General features: G+C 44.0%; 1 protein-coding gene across 1 annotated transcript in view; it reads left to right on the forward strand.

Moving 5' to 3' along the window:
• The window catches only part of LOC101167134 (synaptic vesicle glycoprotein 2C), a 57,231-nt gene extending 38,806 nt beyond the window's left edge, over positions 1-18,425 (forward strand). The window contains exons 9-13 of the mRNA XM_023960723.1: positions 861-1,025; positions 8,599-8,732; positions 10,764-10,967; positions 11,095-11,254; positions 12,772-18,425. Of these exons, the coding sequence (XP_023816491.1) occupies positions 861-1,025; positions 8,599-8,732; positions 10,764-10,967; positions 11,095-11,254; positions 12,772-12,955 (847 nt within the window). The 3' untranslated portion in view covers positions 12,956-18,425. The remainder of the gene's footprint in view (positions 1-860; positions 1,026-8,598; positions 8,733-10,763; positions 10,968-11,094; positions 11,255-12,771) is intronic.
• The last annotated feature ends 1,963 nt before the right edge of the window (positions 18,426-20,388 follow it).

Below are 20,388 nucleotides of genomic sequence, written 5' to 3' on the forward strand. Positions count from 1 at the left end.
TAATATATTGCTGTAATGAACGAAAGAGAGAAATCTACTCTCATATTTCTTGGAAAGTTTTATTGCTTTGATTTACTACCAAGAAAGCAACTTATCCTGCATTTCAGAATCTCAAATAATCACAAGATGTATTACTCAAACAAGTCATCTACTTTAAGTCTTAGCCACAACTGCTCTTACGGGTGGATTCAGGCTGTTTGGGGGCAAAAAACTGGGCAAACTTCAGGCAGGTGCCCTGCACGAAATTTTAAGGTCACAGAGAAAATGTGAATGCATTTTAATTGTCACGATATAAAAAGTTCAGGACAACAATCAGATTCTCCTCTGAGTTGGTTTTAGACTCCACCCACTGATCGCGCATCATCACGTGGCGAGCCAAGGCTGAGCTCCTAATTGGTTTGACACAATGCAAACTCTTCGCCAAAGTTCATATATTTGAAGTCGTGCGGCCGAATATTCGCCACGTGTTACATTTTTTGCTGAATCGCGTTGTTGCGCCGCCCAACGCTGTCGTCAGACCATCGCACTGTACCCGATGTTCAAAACGCGCCTCAGGACCTCTGATTGCGTATGTACATTGACTTAACATTAGAACAGGCCCCCCCTGACATCTGGCTTGGGTTTGGTGTGATGGCAGCTAAAAACAAGAAGCAAAACCTGAGAACATGTAAAAACATTTGGTTAAAAGGTTTAAAAAAAAAAAAAGACGCCACAAGTAGACCAAAAATCTACAGAAAAACGCAAGAAAATACAAGAACTTGCGTGTGAGAACATTTTCAGATTCAGTTTCACCAAACAGGAGAGGATCAACTACATGTAAAAAAGTATTAAACTGCTAGTAAACAGCTGTCTGTCTGCAGGTTCTATGGGCTGTCAGTGTGGTTCCCTGATGTCATCAAGCACCTTCAGGCAGACGACTACGCCTCCAGAGTGAAGATTCACAACAACGAACGCATCGAAGACTTCACCTTCAACTTCACTCTGGAGAACCAGATCCACAGAAACGGCGCCTTCATAAACGACCGGTACGCAAAGCGGCGTCTGACCGTAAACAGGCCAACACTCAGATGATCGATTTCACGATAAAAGAAATAAACGTTTAGAAAAGATAAAGCTGGGGGAAAAGAGAAGAAAGATGAAAGGTTTTTTTTTTACTGTTTAATGTCAGACTTTTTGTTTTCTGAAAAAGTGAAGCAGCAGAGATTTTTTGAAGAAACATCATGCTACCATGTAAAGAAATTCAACAACAAAAGTGTCTGGTGAGACTGAGTCATTTTCCGTTGTTCATAACCGAAGTGTCAGGGTCGGGTGGTGGACACAAACGCAGGACGCCAGCGGATACGTATAACTCGAATTTAATTGACTATTCTCGTGAGAGTACAAACAAACGAAACGATCCTGTGACCATGACTAGGTTGACAAAGAATATATACAGTGACTAAAGTGGAAACAGGTGAAAACAATCAATGAGGTAAAGACAACGAGTGTAACTAGTGACCAGAACCGGAAGTGTCAAACTAAAACAGGAAGTGAATCAAAAACAATATCGGCCGCCCTGGCCCCTCCTGGTACCTAACAGTACCTCCTCCTCAAGGGGCGCCCCTGGGCGCACCACCAGGTTTGTGAGGGTGCCGCCGGTGGAACTCCCGGAGCATGTCCTTGTCCAGAATACGGGACGACGGTTCCCAGGACCGTTCTTCAGGCCCACACCCCTTCCAGTCCACCAAGTATTGGAAGCCCCGTCCTCTCCGTCTGACGTCCATTATGCGCCGGAAGGTCCATGCGGGCTGACCATCGATGATGCGAGGCGCCGGTGGTGGTTTGGGGGACGGATGCAGGGGACTCGTGATGTGTGGCTTAAGCTGAGACACGTGAAAAACTGGATGGATCCGCATGGTTTGTGGTAGGCGTAACTGGACCGCCACGGGGTTAATCACCCTCACCACCTGGAAAGGTCCGATGTACCTGGGGGAGAGCTTCCTCGACTCTGTCCGCAACTTGATATTAGCAGTGGAGAGGAGGACTGACTGACCTGGCGCGTAGGCGGGGGCTGGGCGGCGGTGCCGGTCAGCCAGCCTCTTGTTGGTTGCGGAAGAGCGAAGCAGTGCGGCACGCGCCTCCTTCCAGACTCGTCTGCAGCGGCGGTAAAGGTGTTGGATGGATGGTACCGCGACCTCTGTCTCCTGCTCCGGGAACAAAGGAGGTTGATAACCCAGGGAGCACTCAAAAGGAGACATACCAGTAGCAGTACATGGAGTTGTGGGCATACTCCACCCAGGGAAGCATGGAGCTCCAGGAGGTCTGGTGATGAGAGCAGATGCATCGGAGGGCCGCCTCGAGGTCCTGATTGGTCCTCTCAGCCTGCCCGTTAGACTGAGGATGGAACCCTGAGGAGAGACTTGCAGTGGCACCGAAAGCTGCACAGAAGGACCTCCACACCTGGGAAATGAACTGTGGACCCCGGTCCAAGACCAGGTCCACCGGAATACCATGCAGCCGGAAAACATGATCAGTGATGAGTTTGGCAGTCTCCGCGGCCGAAGGCAGCTTCTGCAAGGCCGCAAAGTGGGCTGCCTTCGAAAACCGGTCCACCACTGTCATGATGACCGTCCTGCCAGCTGAGGACGGCAGACCGGTGACGAAGTCCAGGGCAATGTGGGACCAAGGACGGCTCGGGACTGGTAAAGGGTGTAGGAGCCCAGCAGGAGGTTGGTTGGTGGTCTTATTCTGGGCACAGACTGTGCAGGCAGAAACAAACTCCCGGGTGTCCCTTGCTAGACTGGGCCACCAGAACCGTCGGCGTAGGAATGAGATGGTCCTGCGGATGCCGGGGTGGCAGGTCAGGCGCGTAGCATGAGCCCACTGGAGAACCTGGCTGTGACAGGTCCTGGGAACAAAAAGTCTATAAGGCGGCCCCCCACCTGGGTCTGGGTCCTGCGCCTGAGCAGCCTTGATGTCCCTCTCCAAACGCCAAGTGAGGGCACCTAGAACGCAGGATGCCGGTATGACTGTTCTTGGTTGTTGATCCTTCACTATAAGTTCCTGCTGCCGAGAGAGGGCGTCAGGTTTTACATTCTTGGAGCCAGGACGGTAAGAAACAACAAAATCAAAACGGGTGAAAAATAACGACCACCTCGCCTGCCTGGGATTCAACCGTTTAGCGGTCCGGATGTACGAGAGGTTCTTATGGTCGGTCCAGACCACAAACGGCTGAGTCGCCCCCTCCAACCAGTGTCTCCACTCCTCAAGAGCCAACTTAATCGCTAGAAGCTCCTTGTCCCCCACATCATAGTTCACCTCGGCCGGGTTAAGCCGGCGGGAGAAAAAGGCGCACGGATGGAGCTTGTCATCCGTGCTCGACCGCTGTGATAACACACCCCCTACCCCAATATCAGAAGCGTCAACCTCCACGATGAACTGGTTGGAGGGATCTGGTTGGATCAGGACAGGCGCGGTGGTGAACAGATGCTTCAGTTTGACAAAAGCAGCCTCAGCGGCCTCCGACCACTGAAAAGCAGAGGAGGTGGATGTCAGGCTCGTGAGGGGTGCTGCGACAGAGCTAAAATTACGGATAAAGCGGCGTAAGAAGTTGGCAAACCCCAAAAACCGTTTTAACTGTTTACGGTTAACAGGGGTGGGCTATTCCACAACCGCCTTAACCTTGGCAGGATCGGTTCGTACCTCCCCACCCGCGATGACAAACCCCAAAAACAAAACACAAGGGGAGTGAAACTCACACTTCTCAGCCTTTACATACAGTTTGTTCTCGAGAAGCCGCTGGAGAACCAGACGAACATGCCGCCTATGCTCGCTGGAATCCTTAGAAAATATCAGGATATCATCCAGGTAGACAAAAACAAAGTGATGAACAAAATCCCGAAGCACATCATTAATGAATCCCTGAAACACTGCAGGGGCGTTAGACAGACCGAAAGGCATCACCAGATATTCATAGTGTCCGAGTGGGGTGTTGAATGCAGTCCTCCACTCGTCACCCTCCCTGATACGCACCAAATGGTAGGCGTTCCGCAGGTCCAACTTGGTGAACACCCTGGCCTCCTGCAGTGACTCAAAGGCGGAGTTCATCAGAGGAAGGGGATACCGGTTCTTCACAGTAATGGCATTTAACCCCCGATAGTCGATGCAGGGTCGTAACGACCCATCCTTCTTTCCAACAAAAAAGAACCCGGCCCCTACAGGCGATGAGGACGGCCTGATGAGTCCAGACCTGAGGGAATCAGCCACGTACCGCTCCATGGCCTCCCTCTCCGGTTTCGACAGGTTGTAGAGGTGGTTCTTGGGCAGCGTTGCGTCTGGCTGCAGTGTGATGGCACAGTCATAAGGCCTGTGAGGTGGAAGCGATAGAGCCCGATCCTTAGAAAAAACCTCCCCCAAGTCATGGTATTCGGAAGGCACCCCGGATAGGTCAGGTGAGGGCGGCTGCCCCACCGGGACAGCGGGATCGGCCTTCGGATGTCGAGCTGAGCGCAAACAGGTCTCATGACAATAATCACTCCAGCGAGTGATGCGACCAGAGGGCCAGTCGATAACGGGGTTATGAGCCAAGAGCCAGGGAAACCCCAAAACTATAGGATTGAGAGATGACTTGAATACGTAAAACCGGGTGAACTCGTGATGATTACCTGAAATTATGAGATGGACTGGTTCAGTAATTTGGTTGACGGTGGAAACAATCTCACCATTAAGAGAGCTAACTAATAACGGACGGGGAAGCGACTCGGTGGTAAAACCCGCCTGTTTGGCCAGCTCGGCATCCATGAGGTTCTGCTCAGCCCCAGAGTCCAATAAGGCCCGAACGGGAACCCCCCCAACCTTAAACATAATATGAGCCTCCAGTAAGCACGAGGCAGGACTAGAAATGGTGGGCGCTGGACCTCCACTCGTCAGTGTGCCCACACTTAATGACGAGCGGTGACTTTTGGGCAGGCCCTGCAGAAATGACCCCACTGACCACAGTAAAGGCACTCACCTGCCGTTATCCGGCGTTTACGTTCAGCGGAGGATAGGCGCCCATGTCCCAAAAGCATGGGTTCGTCCGTCAGGGGCTCCGAAGGATCTGTGGGAGCAGCAGACAAAGCATGATGAGAGGAGTGTGAAGAGTCCACGGGGCGTCCCTCGAAACGGGGAACCTCCGCCCGACGTCCTTTTCTGCGATCCTGCAGGCGATTGTCAATCCTGATAGCGAGGGCTATCAGGGGCTCCAAGGACGACGGGATCTCCAACGGCGCGAGATGGTCCTTCATCTCCTCGGAAAGACCCTCCAGGAAAGCGTCCGTCAGCGCAGCGGGGTTCCAATCGCTCTCTGAACCGAGAGTCCGGAACTCTATGGCGTAATCAGCCACCCGCCGAGGCCCCTGTCGCAGCCGCATAAGTGCCCGGGCTGCCTCCCTCCCAGGCTTTGTGTGCTGGAAGACCTGGGTGAACGCCTCCAGGAAGGCAGGAAGAGATGCGCAGGTCGTGGCTTCACGTTGCCACTCTGCTGTGGCCCATGCTCCAGCTCTGTCCGTGAGATGCGATATCATGAAGGCCACCTTGGACCGCTCCGTAGGGAACGCTGCGGCGTGTAGTTCGAAGTGCAGCTCACACTGCGTGATGAACGCCCTGCAGTCCCCAGAGTCACCGGAGAACCTCTCTGGCCGGGCCAGCTGCACCACAGGAGCCGGAGAAGTCTGAAAAGGAGCCACAGGAGCCGGCGAGGAGGAGGAGGAAGGATGAGGCGTGTGAGATGAAGAAGACGGCTGAACCTGCGTGGCCAGGAGGTCCAGGCGTTTGTGGAGCGCGGTTAACTGTTGCTCCTGGCGACCGGCCATCTCCAGCATCCCTCGACGCAAGTAATCAAGCTGTTCTGCTTGGAGCTGGATGATCCGCTCCTGGTTACCGGCATCAGCTCCAGAATGATCAGCGCCCGCTGTGTCCATTGTTGACAGGATCGTAATGTCAGGGTCGGGTGGTGGACACAAACGCAGGACGCCAGCGGATACGTATAATTCGAATTTAATCGACTATTCTCGTGAGAGTACAAACAAACGAAACGATCCTGTGACCATGACTGGGTTGACAAAGAATATATACAGTGACTAAAGTGGAAACAGGTGAAAACAATCAATGAGGTAAAGACAACGAGTGTAACTAGTGACCAGAACCGGAAGTGTCAAACTAAAACAGGAAGTGAATCAAAAACAATATCGGCCGCCCTGGCCCCTCCTGGTACCTAACACGAAGAAAACTTGGAAAAATGGAAAACCTTCCTGGAACTGATCAATCCAATTCTAAGAACACGACAAGGACTCATCCAGGAGGCCATGAAAAAAGGAGGAGATCATGGAAAGACCTGCAGGTAAGAGTTCCTGATCCGAAAGTAAGACAGAGACTTTTGGACAAACATGGATCCATGAAGAGTAGAAGGAGACGGACACTCATGACACTCTGGACAAAGAATCTGATGAGACAGAAAAGGAACTTTCTAGAAAGAGAGCATCCTCACTCAAGACTCAAATGTATATTTTCAGAAAACGAACATCAGAGCTGCAGTCAAACGCTGAGGTGGTAGTGAAATAATGTGGGATTGCTTTGATGGAACCATCCATTCCTTTCCCAAACCTTTCATATTTGAAATATTTTGTATTTCGTTTACTTGAGGTAAATTACCAATTAAAATCCAATAGATGCTGTTTTCTCCCAGATGACCACAGCGCTGCTGTTAATCCAGACTCCTCCTCATCGGTGGAAATTAGAAGGCGTATCTCTCTTTCCTTCCCTCAATTTTCCTCCTTCACACATGATCTGTTTTCTCACCTTAAGAATTAAGAGTCCATCTCCTGTCATTTCTGAGTCTTTTCCAGGTTTATGTGGATAAAATCAAAGCCATATTTTGTGCAGCAACATGAAGCAGATCATAAAGACAAATACCAGAACCGACCATCTGGTTTTTGTTTTTTGGTTCCACCAAGACCAATCCTGGTGACAAATGTTTGGCCATTAAGCTGCATGAAAGTCTGATGCTACATACACACCAGCCAGGTGAATGCAGGTTTTAAGCATAGAGTGTTCACACTGGACCGTCGCTACCAAATACTAGCGCATGCACTCAATTCAATTCAATTTTATTTTATTTGCATAGCACAAATTCACAACAACAGTCGTCTTGATGGGCTTCGTATCGGTAATTGGAAAAGTTAAACATAAAATCAGAAGGATCATGAGTACAGAGAGTTCAATTGGAAAATACTAAATTGAACCAACAAACTGACTAAGCTATACTGGAATCCCTGCCCTTAGACCCCCCTTCGCGGTAAGGAAAAACTCCTAAAAATAACGGATTCCGGAAAAAACGAAGAAACCTCAGGGGTGCCCACATGAAGGAGGGATCCTCCCCCAGGACGGACAGGCGATTTACCAGAACTCATAGAGAAGAATTAACTTATCTAACTCTACAACTACATATTTAAAGTCCAGCAGACAAGCTTCATCCAGCCGGAGTTGGGGGGACCGTCAGGGGCGCGAGTCGAGCCGGAGACAGGAACCACAGCCAGGTGTAGAAGCAGTAGTAGAGACGAGGTACACGGTCAGGTACCGAGCGGAGACGAGTTGGGAAAGGCTTGGTGTGAAATGTCAAAGCGGTACAAATCTCGGGAGTCTTGCTCCAGGCTTTTTCTTTCCAATATATGAAAGATTTGATGTCATAGAATTCTGATAGGGCCCGTCAAACAAAACTCGTCCGTGAAATAAAACATTACTTCCAAATCCAAATCCTTGATTGGTCAAAGTTAAACTGGTTTAACTTTCACAGCACTCACAAAGGGAGCCCGTTTTGAACATAGAGTCCGAAAACAGACTTCATAACTTGCTTATCGTAGCGTAAACGTGATAGTATTGTACGCAGAAGCCTGCGTTTTTTATAGACTTTCCATTAAAAGTGGTCGCTTGCATGCTCATTGCAGAGGCCGATGTAAATGTGGCATGGCACGATCTCCTCAAGAGGACACTTAGGCTCAAAACCACCTCTGAAAGCTGTCATGAACGCATTCAAGTCTTCGGTCAAGTCAGAGCTTGAGAGAGCTTATCAGTGGTCCATCCATCCATCCATCTTCTTCCGCTTGTCCGGGACCGGGCTGCGGGGGCAACAGTCAAAGCAAAAATGACCAGATTTCCATATCCCCAGCCTTTTCCTCCAGCTCCTTCAGGGGGGACCCCCGAGTTGTTCCCGGGCCAGTCGAGAGACGTAGTTTCTCCAGCGTGTACTGGGTCTTCCCCAGGTTCTCCACCCAGTGGGACATGCCTGGAACACATCCCCAGGGAGGTTTCCAGGAGACATACGGACTAGAGGCCTCAAGCCACCTCAATTGGCTCCTCTGAATGTGGAAGGGAAGCGGCTCCTCCGAGCTTCTCACCCTATCCTATATCTCTAAAGGAGCAGTCACAGTCATCAGAAAATATTTTTCTAACAGAAACACACCTGTCTGCTCTCAAACATTGGACTTATGGCCAGGAAACCAAAAAAACAGACATTTAATTTAACTTCTTCAACATACATTATGTGTATTTTGTGTAAAAAAAAAACCCACCATGTCCTTCCAGGTTCATCAGCATGAAGTTCAAGGCCGTCACCTTCATTGACTCGTCTTTCTTTAACTGTTACTTCGAGGACGTCTCCTCGGTGGGATCATTTTTCAAAAACTGCTCCTTTGTGGACTCTTTCTTCTACAACACAGGTGAGTGCATCTGCAAAACACACACTCAGCGTGTTCATCCAGCACTGCACTGAGGCCAGTTTCCTCTCCTCATCCTCTTGCTTTTTACAGTGGGCCCCTTTTCATGAGTCTTTTGTTTGCCTGACAGCTCGTTCAGGGTTTAATGTCACAGCTTCAAGCATAAAGGATGCACTCAGCTGCTAAATTGCTGCTTAACCTCTTCGTTCTTCACTCAGATTGCAACCACTGCTGACTATTTAACAAGATTGGGCTGCAGAGATGGTTCTGTTTAGATGGGAAAGCTCAGATGACTGTGATTTTTATTTCTTGCTGCAATAGAGTAGCTTATAAAAAAAAAAAAAGAATCTGCAAAACAACTCGTGTGTCATGGAGGCTTTTTTTTTTGCCAAACTGTAAGAAAAATCTGGAGCGTCAGGAAATGATCTAACAGAAGTGGAGCTGATTCAGACCTTGTGGGAGTGGAGGCTGGAAAAACAGTCGGGGGGGATTCACTGAACACAGAAACAGCGAAAGCTCACCAGGTTTACTGGTGGGAAACAAAGTCTTTTTGCCCCCAGCGATGAGTCCTGAAAGCAGAGGATGAAAAGAAATGTGCAGAGACAGAACTGCTGCTGTTGAGGTTACTCAAACACACTTCATGTTGAGGGAAAAGCCTTTAGACATTCAAGCTAACCTGAAACTACAGCAGTGCATTTCCGGCATTTCTAATAATCTAAGCAAACATTTGAGTTGAGTAAATTATTTATCTTTGTTGTTTGTTTCCCTGTAAGTGGAGCAGCATCTGGAAGGGACATGCCGCTGTGGGATGAGCAGTTCTAGTTCTGATGAACGATTCAAACTTTTCTGATTTGTTTTTAGAACCCACTAGAACCCAATGGTGCCTGCTCCATTGATCAAGTAAAGCCTTTGGGTGGTGGCGGTTCGATGATGTGGGAAACATTTCCCTCCTGGAAACTCCGTCATAAACTCTGGAGACTGCAGTTTGCTCTTGTAGACATTTCACATCTTTGGCTGATTCCCATCATGCAACACGACATGATAAACCTGTTTTGTGGTGTTGGATTAAATCGTCTTTTTGTCACTGACCTGGATTAATCTCATACTTTGTTGCTGATCTTCCCTGCAGTCCTCCTGAGCAAAGGTTCAGCTTGGTTGCTGAGCTAGAGCCCCCGCAGCTCGGCAGCAGATGCTTCGCTGCGCGGCGCCGGCCCGTTGCTCTGTGCTTGCTGTTTTAAAGCTGAGCTCAACAGAACAAACAGACGGAACCTCAAACCTTTCTGGGTTTCTTAAAAAGTTTTACAAACAGATGAAACCAATCGGAACGTTTGGGATCGTAGTTCAGGTGTCCTTAGACATTTACTTCTTATTTAATCACCAAGTGAAAGCCTTTATTACATTTGCTGTTGTGTTTTCTTACTTTTATAAAACATGTTCAAAGCTATAGAAATAAATCAGAGTGAGTTGTTTTTATTAAGGGTTTACTTTCAGAAAAAGACGATCCATGTTTATAGAAAGGCAGGGTTTGGATAATTTACTTTAAGGAAAAAAGGTGTTTGTTGGAAAGGATTTAGGCATTTATTGTAGTTCCTTATGAATTGATTAGAAAAAGGAAAAGGTTTAGGTTGCTATAAAAAGGAATTCACATGTGAGTCTGCAGAGATTTTTGCATTTTTGACTAAAAAAACTTCAGTTTTGTGCTAACTATACAATGAATATTTGAAAATGATGTATGGTTCTCTAGGAAGAATTCTACTGTTTATTTAGATAAAGATGTGCTTTACAGACAGATTTTCACTAAATAATATCTGCAATCCTCTAAGTTTACTTTTGGCAAAAAAGAAAAACAAAGGTTTATGCTGGTGTCTCATCATTTTATCAACAATTCATTTTATGGTAAAACAAATATATTGATCAATTTTTTCTGTAAAGTTCTGGCACAGTTTAGTTTTGAATGCATCGTTTAAACTGAAGAAAAAATTTGTTTCAGGCTCAATTTCACAGCATCCATGTTTTTGTTTTTCCTGTTGCCAGATATCGATGACACCAAGCTAACCAACTCCAGAATAATTAACAGCTCCTTCCATCACAACAAGACGGGCTGTCAGATGACGTTCGATAACGACTACAGTGCCTACTGGGTCTACTTTGTCAACTTCTTGGGAACGCTGGCCGTGCTGCCGGGAAACATTGTGTCTGCTCTGCTCATGGACAAGATTGGACGCCTCAGCATGCTGGGTACTGTGCTGGCTCAGACCCAACTCTCACCGTGAAATGTCTGGACATGTTGTGGTGTTGACCTCTCTGCCTGCAGGCCGTTTGCAGTGTTTTTGTGATGGATGGGTTACAACTGTTTGTCCTGCAGGAGGCTCCATGGTTCTGTCAGGCATCAGCTGCTTCTTCCTCTGGTTCGGCACCAGCGAGTCGATGATGATCTTCATGCTCTGTCTCTACAATGGCCTCAGCATTTCTGCGTGGAACTCTCTGGACGTCGTCACAGCAGAACTTTACCCCACAGATAGACGGTGAGGACTGTGAAGAGCATCTGATTGCTTTTGAACTGTCAGAAAGTATCCGCCTACCTCGTGGCATGTAGGCATTATTTGAAATATCCTTCATACTTTATGATTCATCAAACTAATCTGTTCACATATTTTCTATAGATTTTTTCTGCTGCAGAAAAAACACTTCATGTTTCCATCAGTTTTGATGGCAATCTGGTCAATACCACCATTGCTGTTGCTCTGTTATTCTTTTCTGCTTTAAGTCCTGATGTAATAACACAATCATTCCAGAAAGTTCCTCTTGTGTCTCATCAGAACATTTGTCCAAACGTTTTATGGCTCATCCAGATGTTTCTTTGTGTTCTTGTTCAGCTGAGTCTTTCTCCCAGAACCTTTCATAGATCTGAGTTTATCATCGAGTCTCTTTCTGACTGTTGGATCATGAACTCTGACCTGTACTTAGTCATGGGAGGCTTGTACTTCTTTCCATGATCTTCAGTGTTTTCATGACTTCCTACACAAGTCCTGGTTGGTTTCTATGGCGTTTCATGGCTGCCATTAATTGAACGAGCGCAAAGATAACTGAGCGACTGTGTTCGCTGAGTGAACTGCGTGAGCAAGTGCAATGCTAACCGAGCGACTCCGCATTTTACAACTGCACGGTTGCAATCCTAACTGAGCAGTACTCCTACCAGTAAAGATACAGGTTTAACCTATAGCTGAATATTCAGCGGCGTTTTTTTTTATTAAAGCCTCAAAAAAATGAAAGTTCCGCCCGGCTGCCTTGCTGGATTTGACCTGCAAATTTCGGCCAATCAGATCAACCAGAAAGATTACCGCCCCCGAGTGACAAAAACACCCCCTGAACATTGCTCACAAACCGAAGGAGCGCATAGGAGTGCAGCGAGCGCGCAGGATCGCCGCTCAGTTAAGATTGCAACCGTGCAGTTGTAAAATGCAGAGTCGCTCGGTTAGCATTGTGCTTGCGCAGTTGTAAGGTCCGCTCACTCAGTTCCTGAATGCACTCGCTCAGTTATCTTTGCGCTTGTTCAATAAATGGCAGTCACAAAACGCCATAGTTTTCTTGGACTCACTTTGATTGCGTACTCCTGAGAAGGTTCTCTTGTTTTCAAGTTCTCTATATTTTCAGATGTAGGCCATCAGTGTGGTTCTCATGCAGAGAAAAATTGAAATCTTGTTGTGACCTTTTCATGCTGAAAAATACCTGATTCACTTTTTTCTCTTTTAACTGGGTACTTTTTCTTTTATTTACATTTTTTATTTAGTTAAAAATATATCAAGCGATTTTCTATTTTGTCATTTTTCACATCCGGATCAGGAGGGAATTTAAAATGTTTGCATTCATTCCATCTAAAACAGTTTAGGCGCCCCCAGCATCAACAGACAAAACACCGCTCGCACCTCAAAGCTGACTGAGGAATCTGCAGAATCTATTTTCGATACAACCTTTTAGCTTCTTAAGACATTAAGTTGGCAGTCCTGTACATTTCTGACTCTGGCTCTGTTTTCCTCCTCAGGGGAACGGGCTTTGGCTTCTGTAATGCCATGTGTAAGCTGGCTGCAGTGCTGGGCAACCTGATCTTCGGCTCACTGGTTGGCATCACTAAGGCTATTCCCATCCTGCTGGCGTCCTCCGTGCTTGTTGGCGGGGGGCTGGTGGGACTCCGGCTGCCCGACACACGAGCCAACGTCCTCATGTAGACCTTGTCCCAGAAGGACCTTATTTACCAGGTTTTTACTCAGTGCACCGAAAAATGACTCACCTCTGAATTCTAACTAAAGCAACAGTTCCATTAATCATTAATTAAAAATACATTTATTCATCATAAAGGCACCTCATGTCACTTTAAACCCAAAAGTGCAAGAGGTGAAAGTTTTTCTGTTGTGAGTAAATGCCCGTTAAAGCTCAAAAGAGGTTCATGTAAGGGTACAAACACTCTACCGGTGTTTTGTTATAAAACCTGATTTAAAGGTTCAAAGCTTCCTTACATCAAAAAAATATATATCTCAGTGTGCCAAAGCGGCAAAAGGCTTAGACTTCCATGTTTTAGACGGTTAGCTTAGCTTAAATGAAAAAATAAATTATTTAAAACAGCAAGCAACCACTGGTTATGCAAGCATTCATCACAGTGGTGTGTTCATTGTTTGAAGGGTTTGGCCTTTTTCCCGCTGCCTGCTTGATTTATTTGTGTTTGAGCAGTTGTTTTATTGGTCGGTCACAGGTTTCTATCAGAGCGAGCAAATGTAGCACAACTCTGACAGAAGATAAGATCTGTTTGTGTTGATCTGCTATCTGGTTGTCCCTTTTCTTTGAACTGTGCTAGAGCATAACTATTTGCCTGACCTCTTGGTCTGCGGTCTGCTTTAACAGTCGGACTCGATGATCTCAACCCGAGTGCAGATGCCACTATTTTAAAACAGTCCAGGACAGTACATGGCAGTACGCACTTTTTGTAGGTTTACCATTTGCTAATAAAGAACGTGTTATGTTTAATCTCATTGCACCGTCTCATACCTGAAAAGTAAGAGGAGAGGTTAATTAATTAATGTCACAGATTTGGAGAACCAGGCTCGGGCATGTTTAGTGAGAACAGCAGAGTCCAAAGAACCGTGCTCCAGCCCAAGCCATCCACAGCTTGACTATAGGTGACCCAAACAGGAGCGGTCCCATTAGCCAAACCAACCCGACTTTGGGGATCAAACTGGCTTGGACACAATATGAATAGTATCTAGCGAGAGTACTCTCTTAGGTCTTGTTTCCATTCTTAATCGTTTGTAGCCTGAAAGAACCTTGAATGCAGAGATACTAATCAAAATATCTTATTTAGTTGGGTCCAGTACAGAACAGAACACTTTTAGCTGATACCTTTTGTAAAAGCCACAGAGAATCAACCACCTCTGCATAACCTTCTCTTCTGCATCCTTCTCGCTCACACCAACCACCCTCATGTCCTCCTCAACTATATCAATGAACCTCCTCTTTGGTATCTCCAACCTCCCGTCTTCTATACATCACAACTGAAACCTTCCTCTTCACCTCTTTCCCACACACTGTTGTTGTTTTTGGTCTGACCCTAAAGTCGTCCTCCTTCTTCACCTCTTTTCCTTGTGACCTCACCGTTCCTCCAGGGTTCCTCTCATTTACTGACTTGCTGCAACTGGTTCAGAGGCACTCAGCGAGACATTTTAATTTTAAAAAGCTTTACTCGAAACATCTGTGAGCTCAGAAGATCTGCCTTCAAATGGAACACAGGTGGAGATTTACAAAAAAACAACAAATAAAAGGTTAATACAAGAAAAAAAAGTCACTAACATCCTTTGGCAAGTCTTTGGAGTTACCTAAACTGCTATTTGTCTTTTTTTGCAACAAAAAAATATATATTTATGAAACAAAAGATCATGATTCACCCAAACACTACAACACTCACAGCAAGCTACATCAATTTATCACCAACTAACAATGGAGATGCACTTATAAAGGACTGGTAAAGTAAAGTAAAGTAAAGAAAGTGAAGTAAAAAAAAAAAATCACAATGGCCTCCAATTGTTAGCATTAGCATGCCACACCTGCTGCTTTTGCTAGCAACGGATGGTCTAATTACAGAAAAACTAAGGGAAAACCCACATATAAATGTAGTTTGACTTAATGCAGAGTTCAAACCCTCAACTGGGACAACCAGATATTTTTCTGAGTGTAAACAGAAGCATCAATTGCAACAGAAGCATCAAATGCAACCTCTAGTGTAGATTTCTCTGGAAAAACCACTTTGGTAAATTCTTACGTTTGTTTCCCTGAAGCTCACAAATTAATAGTCATGTTAGAATAAAAACAATTTTTATGTGGAGACTCTTTCACCCATCTGAAAACTATTATCTCAAACTTTAATGGTGGGGATTTATCTGCATATCTTTAGTAGGGATTGGAGATCAGGAGATCTTGAGGACCTTAAACCAAACCCCTTGTGAGCTTTACAGGTCCGGGTCCATAGACATGTTGCCGTTTTCCATCTGCTCTCAGTCTTGCCATTAACTCGGCTAACAAGCTGGTACCAGATTTCATGTTGGTGTTTGAATAGCTGCTTTCTTTGGCATTTGCCTCTACATTTTGGATTGATATTTTATGGGAGGTATTTAAGCCTTTTGCTGCAATTTGCAATAAAAACAAGGCCATGATAAAACAACAACTGCAAAGCCGTAGTTTAGCCAAAACTGACAGCTTCAGCAGCTATATTTCTGAACTAAAAATGAAAAGAAGTTTACATTTTCTGCTTTTTAACAGTAAAAGATTTTGCATCTGGATCCTTTTGTCCGAATGTGTTCTCTCTCGTGTCTTTACTCGTCTAGTGATATCAAGCTCATAATAAAGAGCTGTGTAGAAGAAAATTTTGTTTATGAAAATGTGATTTTCTCTGTAATTTCTTTGAATTTTGTGCTGTTTTGTTTGTTAGCTCATTCTTGTTGATCTTCTGCTTCCTTGCTGCTGCTTCCTCTAAGACTCAAAGGCCTTTTTTTTCAAATGCTGTGCCTCTTCCTCCATCAACTCTTGTCACTTCTTCCAAACCTTGCTGGAAGCTTTGCTGCTCTTTCTGCGCTTTGGATCCTTTTTCACTTGACTTTAAGTGTATGGTCATCTATTTTTTTGTTTTTTTTGCAAAAACAAATATTAGGTTCATGCCATTTGGCAAAAATTCAAGCCATGAGGGTTACCTCATCCAGAAATGTACTTGTGGTGCAGATTTGGTTTATGGGCTGGGTTGCTCAAACTAAATGCATTGGAGGTGAATAAAATGTGTTTGTACATAAAGCTGTGTAGTCTGAGTCTAAAACATAGTAAAGGTTTTACCTTAATTTTCTGTCCCATGATGCAATGTGGATTTGCTTCTTAAATTTGGTGTTTCTTTCAGGAACTAAAAGCTTTTAAAAACAGGACCTACCCACAGTTCACTTGACCACATTTTGAAGTAATGCTAAGAGTCTTCACTAAATTGATAAAATGAACTTCAGTGTGTTGCAGTTTCACCCCTCTCATTTAGGTGGATCAATGTTTGATTGTTTGATTTATGGTGGCTTGGAGTAAAAAAAATCAATTATCTTAGCCTCAGATTTGGTCCAGTTTTGTTTTTTAATCTAAAGTACCGGTAGTCAGTTTCTGGGGGGCTTTTATTGTTTACAAAAGGATGAATAAAGTCAAATAATATTGTTTAAAAGCAGTGAAATTGTTTTTTTACTTTACTTTTTGAGGGGTTGAAAGAACTCTTCCATCTTGCTGTGGAAAAACCTCCTTTGGAAAGAACAAGCAGCAGTCTTAAGGTCATAAAATTGGTGAAGTACTGTTATGGAAAAGCCTTGGTTATTGTTGGTCTAAATAGTTCAATTTGAAGTAGTTGAGAACCATGGAAACCAAATGAATAATTAGTTTTGTTTGGGCTTATTGGTTTTGTCATCAGCAAAACAAAAAACCTTCACAGATTTTCCTCACAGGAAGAAAATACATTGTGGAAAAAAAGTCTCATTCTAGAACCTAGTAGGACTCCAAAACTAACTTATTTCAGTTTAACCCTTTTACTCAAGAGCGTTACCTCCAGTGTTGACGTTCTTTGAATCACTGTAACTATTCAGCCGTATACGCAATTAACCTAATTCCAGCGGATTCTGAAGCGGAGAAAAGCAGCTCTGCGCTGATATTTCATGCTTTACAGAAGCGGAGTGTTTGCACAATTAACGTGAACCAGCTGACTCTGACATGGAGAAAAAACACTTTATGCTCATATGCAACACTTTACATTAGACTTTCCATTAGAATCTGTAGGAATTCCATTAATTGCATAAATGATCAGAGTTATGGTAGTTCATTGGGAATGTATTACTATTCATTTACAGGTTAGCTACACGAAAAATGAGGTTGTTACTGAAAAAAAAACACGACAGCAGTTTTAGACAGAAACGGCCTCCTCCATCAGGATCTAAATGTCTCTGGATGGAGATATGTTGTGTGCAGTGGATGTTAAGTTATTTGCCGTGTTTCTATTGAGCAGGTCACCTAAGAAAGGAAAGAATTATATTGTATTTCTGATGAACACTAAATACCTTTATCCGCAATAGTCATTTAATACAATCATTGTTCCAGTAGTTTCAGCCATCCCTTTTTGTTAGGACTTTGAAGAGTTTTACAAAATTAAAAGGCACTAAAGTGAACTGAACCTACTGTGGATGCAGTTGTTTGTTAGATATTTGAACTTATGCAAAACTATCGCTGCAAAGTCCACAAGATTTTCAGTTGTTAAAAGAGTGTTTCTTGTAGGACATGTTCCCTTGTCAGACAGCTGATTTATAGAATGCTCTGAGAGACTTTCAAGATGTTAGATTCACCTCCAATGGATTGACCACATCTGACTAAATAAAAGGGACTCCCTTAACACTGTTGGATTTTCTTGCGTTGGTGCTTAGGTTGAAAAACCTTTTTTGTGACTAGAAGCCTCGCTGCTAAGCTATTAGATGCTTAACATGTGAATGGACATTAGAGCTTCTAAACTTCTGCTCTCAAAAACATCTGTGCTGTTTAAGTTGGTGTTTACTGATCTGCTCATTGCTTATGTGTGAAACTTTTTTTTTTCCCTTTCAAGAATATTTTTGCAAGACTGTAAGCTCTGTGTCGGATGCTTTTCCTCTGATGTCTGCATCGCTCCGTTCACGACGTGCTGAACAAACTCTCTGGAAGCAAAATCCTGCATGTTTGTTACTGAAGTGTCCCTGTTTTGTGTGCTTCTTCCTCCTCAGTGTCTTCACTGTTCCTCTGTGAGGGTTAACAGCTGTGGTTCCTGGGTTAAAGGTGAATGTATCACTCTTGTGTGTCGTCAGATTTGCTGTCCGTTGTACAAAGTTCTGGAGTTTTGTGAAAGAGCATGTGTTGAGGTGACTGTCCACGATGTTTTCCAGCAGGAGTCTTCAGATCTTCCTTTGGCGGTGTTTCCATTAAGAATAATTAGCACAAAGTGACTCCAACAGTAATCTACATCTGAGAAGCTCTGCTGTGGAACAGTGTGTGGAAGTGTGTGTTAAACTGTTATCTGTCCTTGATATGATATATTTTGATAAGAAAAGGCTCGAGTGGATGCCGTGTAAAGGTGGATTCCTCATTCAGAATAAAGACTTTTATTTGAAGAACTGCAAATTTGGAGACTATTTTATTCTAACCATGTTGTGACAACGCTAACCAGCAGATGGCACCATTTGTACTAAAATAAAGACGACACAGTCTGTTTTGAAGCCATGACAAAGTTAACTTTCATAATCTTTAACAAACATTAAAAACAATGTACAACTATGTTGGGTTTTGTGCTGCTTTGCAGAGCCCCCTCATTTTAAATAGTCTTAGCCGTTCTTATATCTATGGGCAGGAATATTTAGTTCAAATGAATGATAACTTAATCATTTTAAATGAACAGCTCCACTGGCAAAACGTTTGCTCAGCAGCTGGGGGGAGAAATCCATGAATTATTGACCTTTTGCGCATCATGATGGGTGTCAACGTTTTCAAAGCCCTGAACACCTGAACACAAGACTAGTGTGATCCATGTTTTTGGTGTTGGCCAGAACTTGAGCAATCCAGTTTTGGAAAAGCTGAATCTGTTGGAGCGACTGTTTAAAGACATCTGTAAGAAATGTGTTCAACAACACTGCAGTCGCCTGAGAAAGAAAAAAAAAAGGAAACCAGAATATTCAGTTTCTGCTAAATATTTTGAGGGTTTTTTTTGGTTAACTTTTCTATTCAAAACTGAGCATTGATTTGCCATCACTGTCCTATATTGTATTAAACCATCTGTATGCATCTGATTATTGATCATCTGGAGATTTAAATCGTTTCTGTGTCAATTCTCGCTCCTCCAGGTTGATTCCATCCAAGAACGAAAATAAATGTTGAAACTTAGCCAGTAACTTCAGCTTAATAAGTAGTTAAATTGTCAGGAACTCCATAAGTAATCTATAGTCTTTTTTTTCCACCCATCCCCAATAACACACTCTCTGAATTACACACTCAAGCTGTTTCATTCATTTGCTGAGACAGGGAAAAATGTGGCATGCTAATGTAGCAGCAGAAAAACAAATGATAATGATAATTATTTATGAAAATGTAAAAAAAAGGCAAACATTAACATACTGACAGATAGAAAAAAAATCTAAGAATTAGATTTTCAATTAAAAGAACTATAATATATTCATTCATTCATCTTCTTAACCGTTTTTCCCTTTTGGGGTCACGGGGTTGCCGGAGGCGTAGGCAAGGGATACCCTGGACTGGTCGCCAGTCTGTCGCAGGGTAGAATATCCTCAATCACACATCCATTCACTCTCACACTCACACCTATGGACAATTTCGAGTTGCCAATCAACCTATGAAGCATGTTTTTGGATGGTGGGAGGAAGCCAGAGATCCTGGAGAAAACCCACGCATGCACGGGGAGAACATGCAAACTCCACACAGAAAGGTCCCCCCATTGATGTTGTGTTTTTCACGTCCCCCAGCCGGGACTTGAACTGGGGGCCTTCTTGCTGTGAGGCAAGAGTGCTAACCACTGCGCCACCGTGCAGCCCAACTATAATATATAATAATAAAAATCAATAGTCATTAATTATATTCTCATAAATTGACTTTCCTAGGCTAAACAACACTGAATAAACGAATTAACTGATTTTCATGAAATTTATTATATAATTTTGTCAATGAAAGTTTAGCCTTGACTATCTTTGTATCCTGTGATGTTAAAAGTGTTTTCATGACAAAATAAAATAGGTTTTGAATTAAAAATAAATGAAAAGTAAGTGTAAAACAGCTGATACTGTAAACAACTTCTCAAAGCAAAAAACTTTTCTTTTTTAAAAAGGCAAGGATTTAGAAATTCACAGAAGAAAACAGTCCAAGTATTCATATCTTGTGCTGTGAAAAGTGTTTTTATAACAAACTGAAAAAGTTTATAAAAGAAACGTTTACAATAAATGAGGAGTTATTTGAAAAACATGTTCCGGAAATAAAATTGACTCATCGTTTTCGTCTATTTAATTTCAGTGAACAAAAACCACTGAGGTCTAAGAACCACTGAGGTGTGAAAGAGCTTTCAGAATTAACCAACATGAGA

Source organism: Oryzias latipes, chromosome 12, assembly GCF_002234675.1.
Source record: "Oryzias latipes chromosome 12, ASM223467v1".
In the NCBI taxonomy this organism is placed as follows: domain Eukaryota; kingdom Metazoa; phylum Chordata; class Actinopteri; order Beloniformes; family Adrianichthyidae; genus Oryzias; species Oryzias latipes.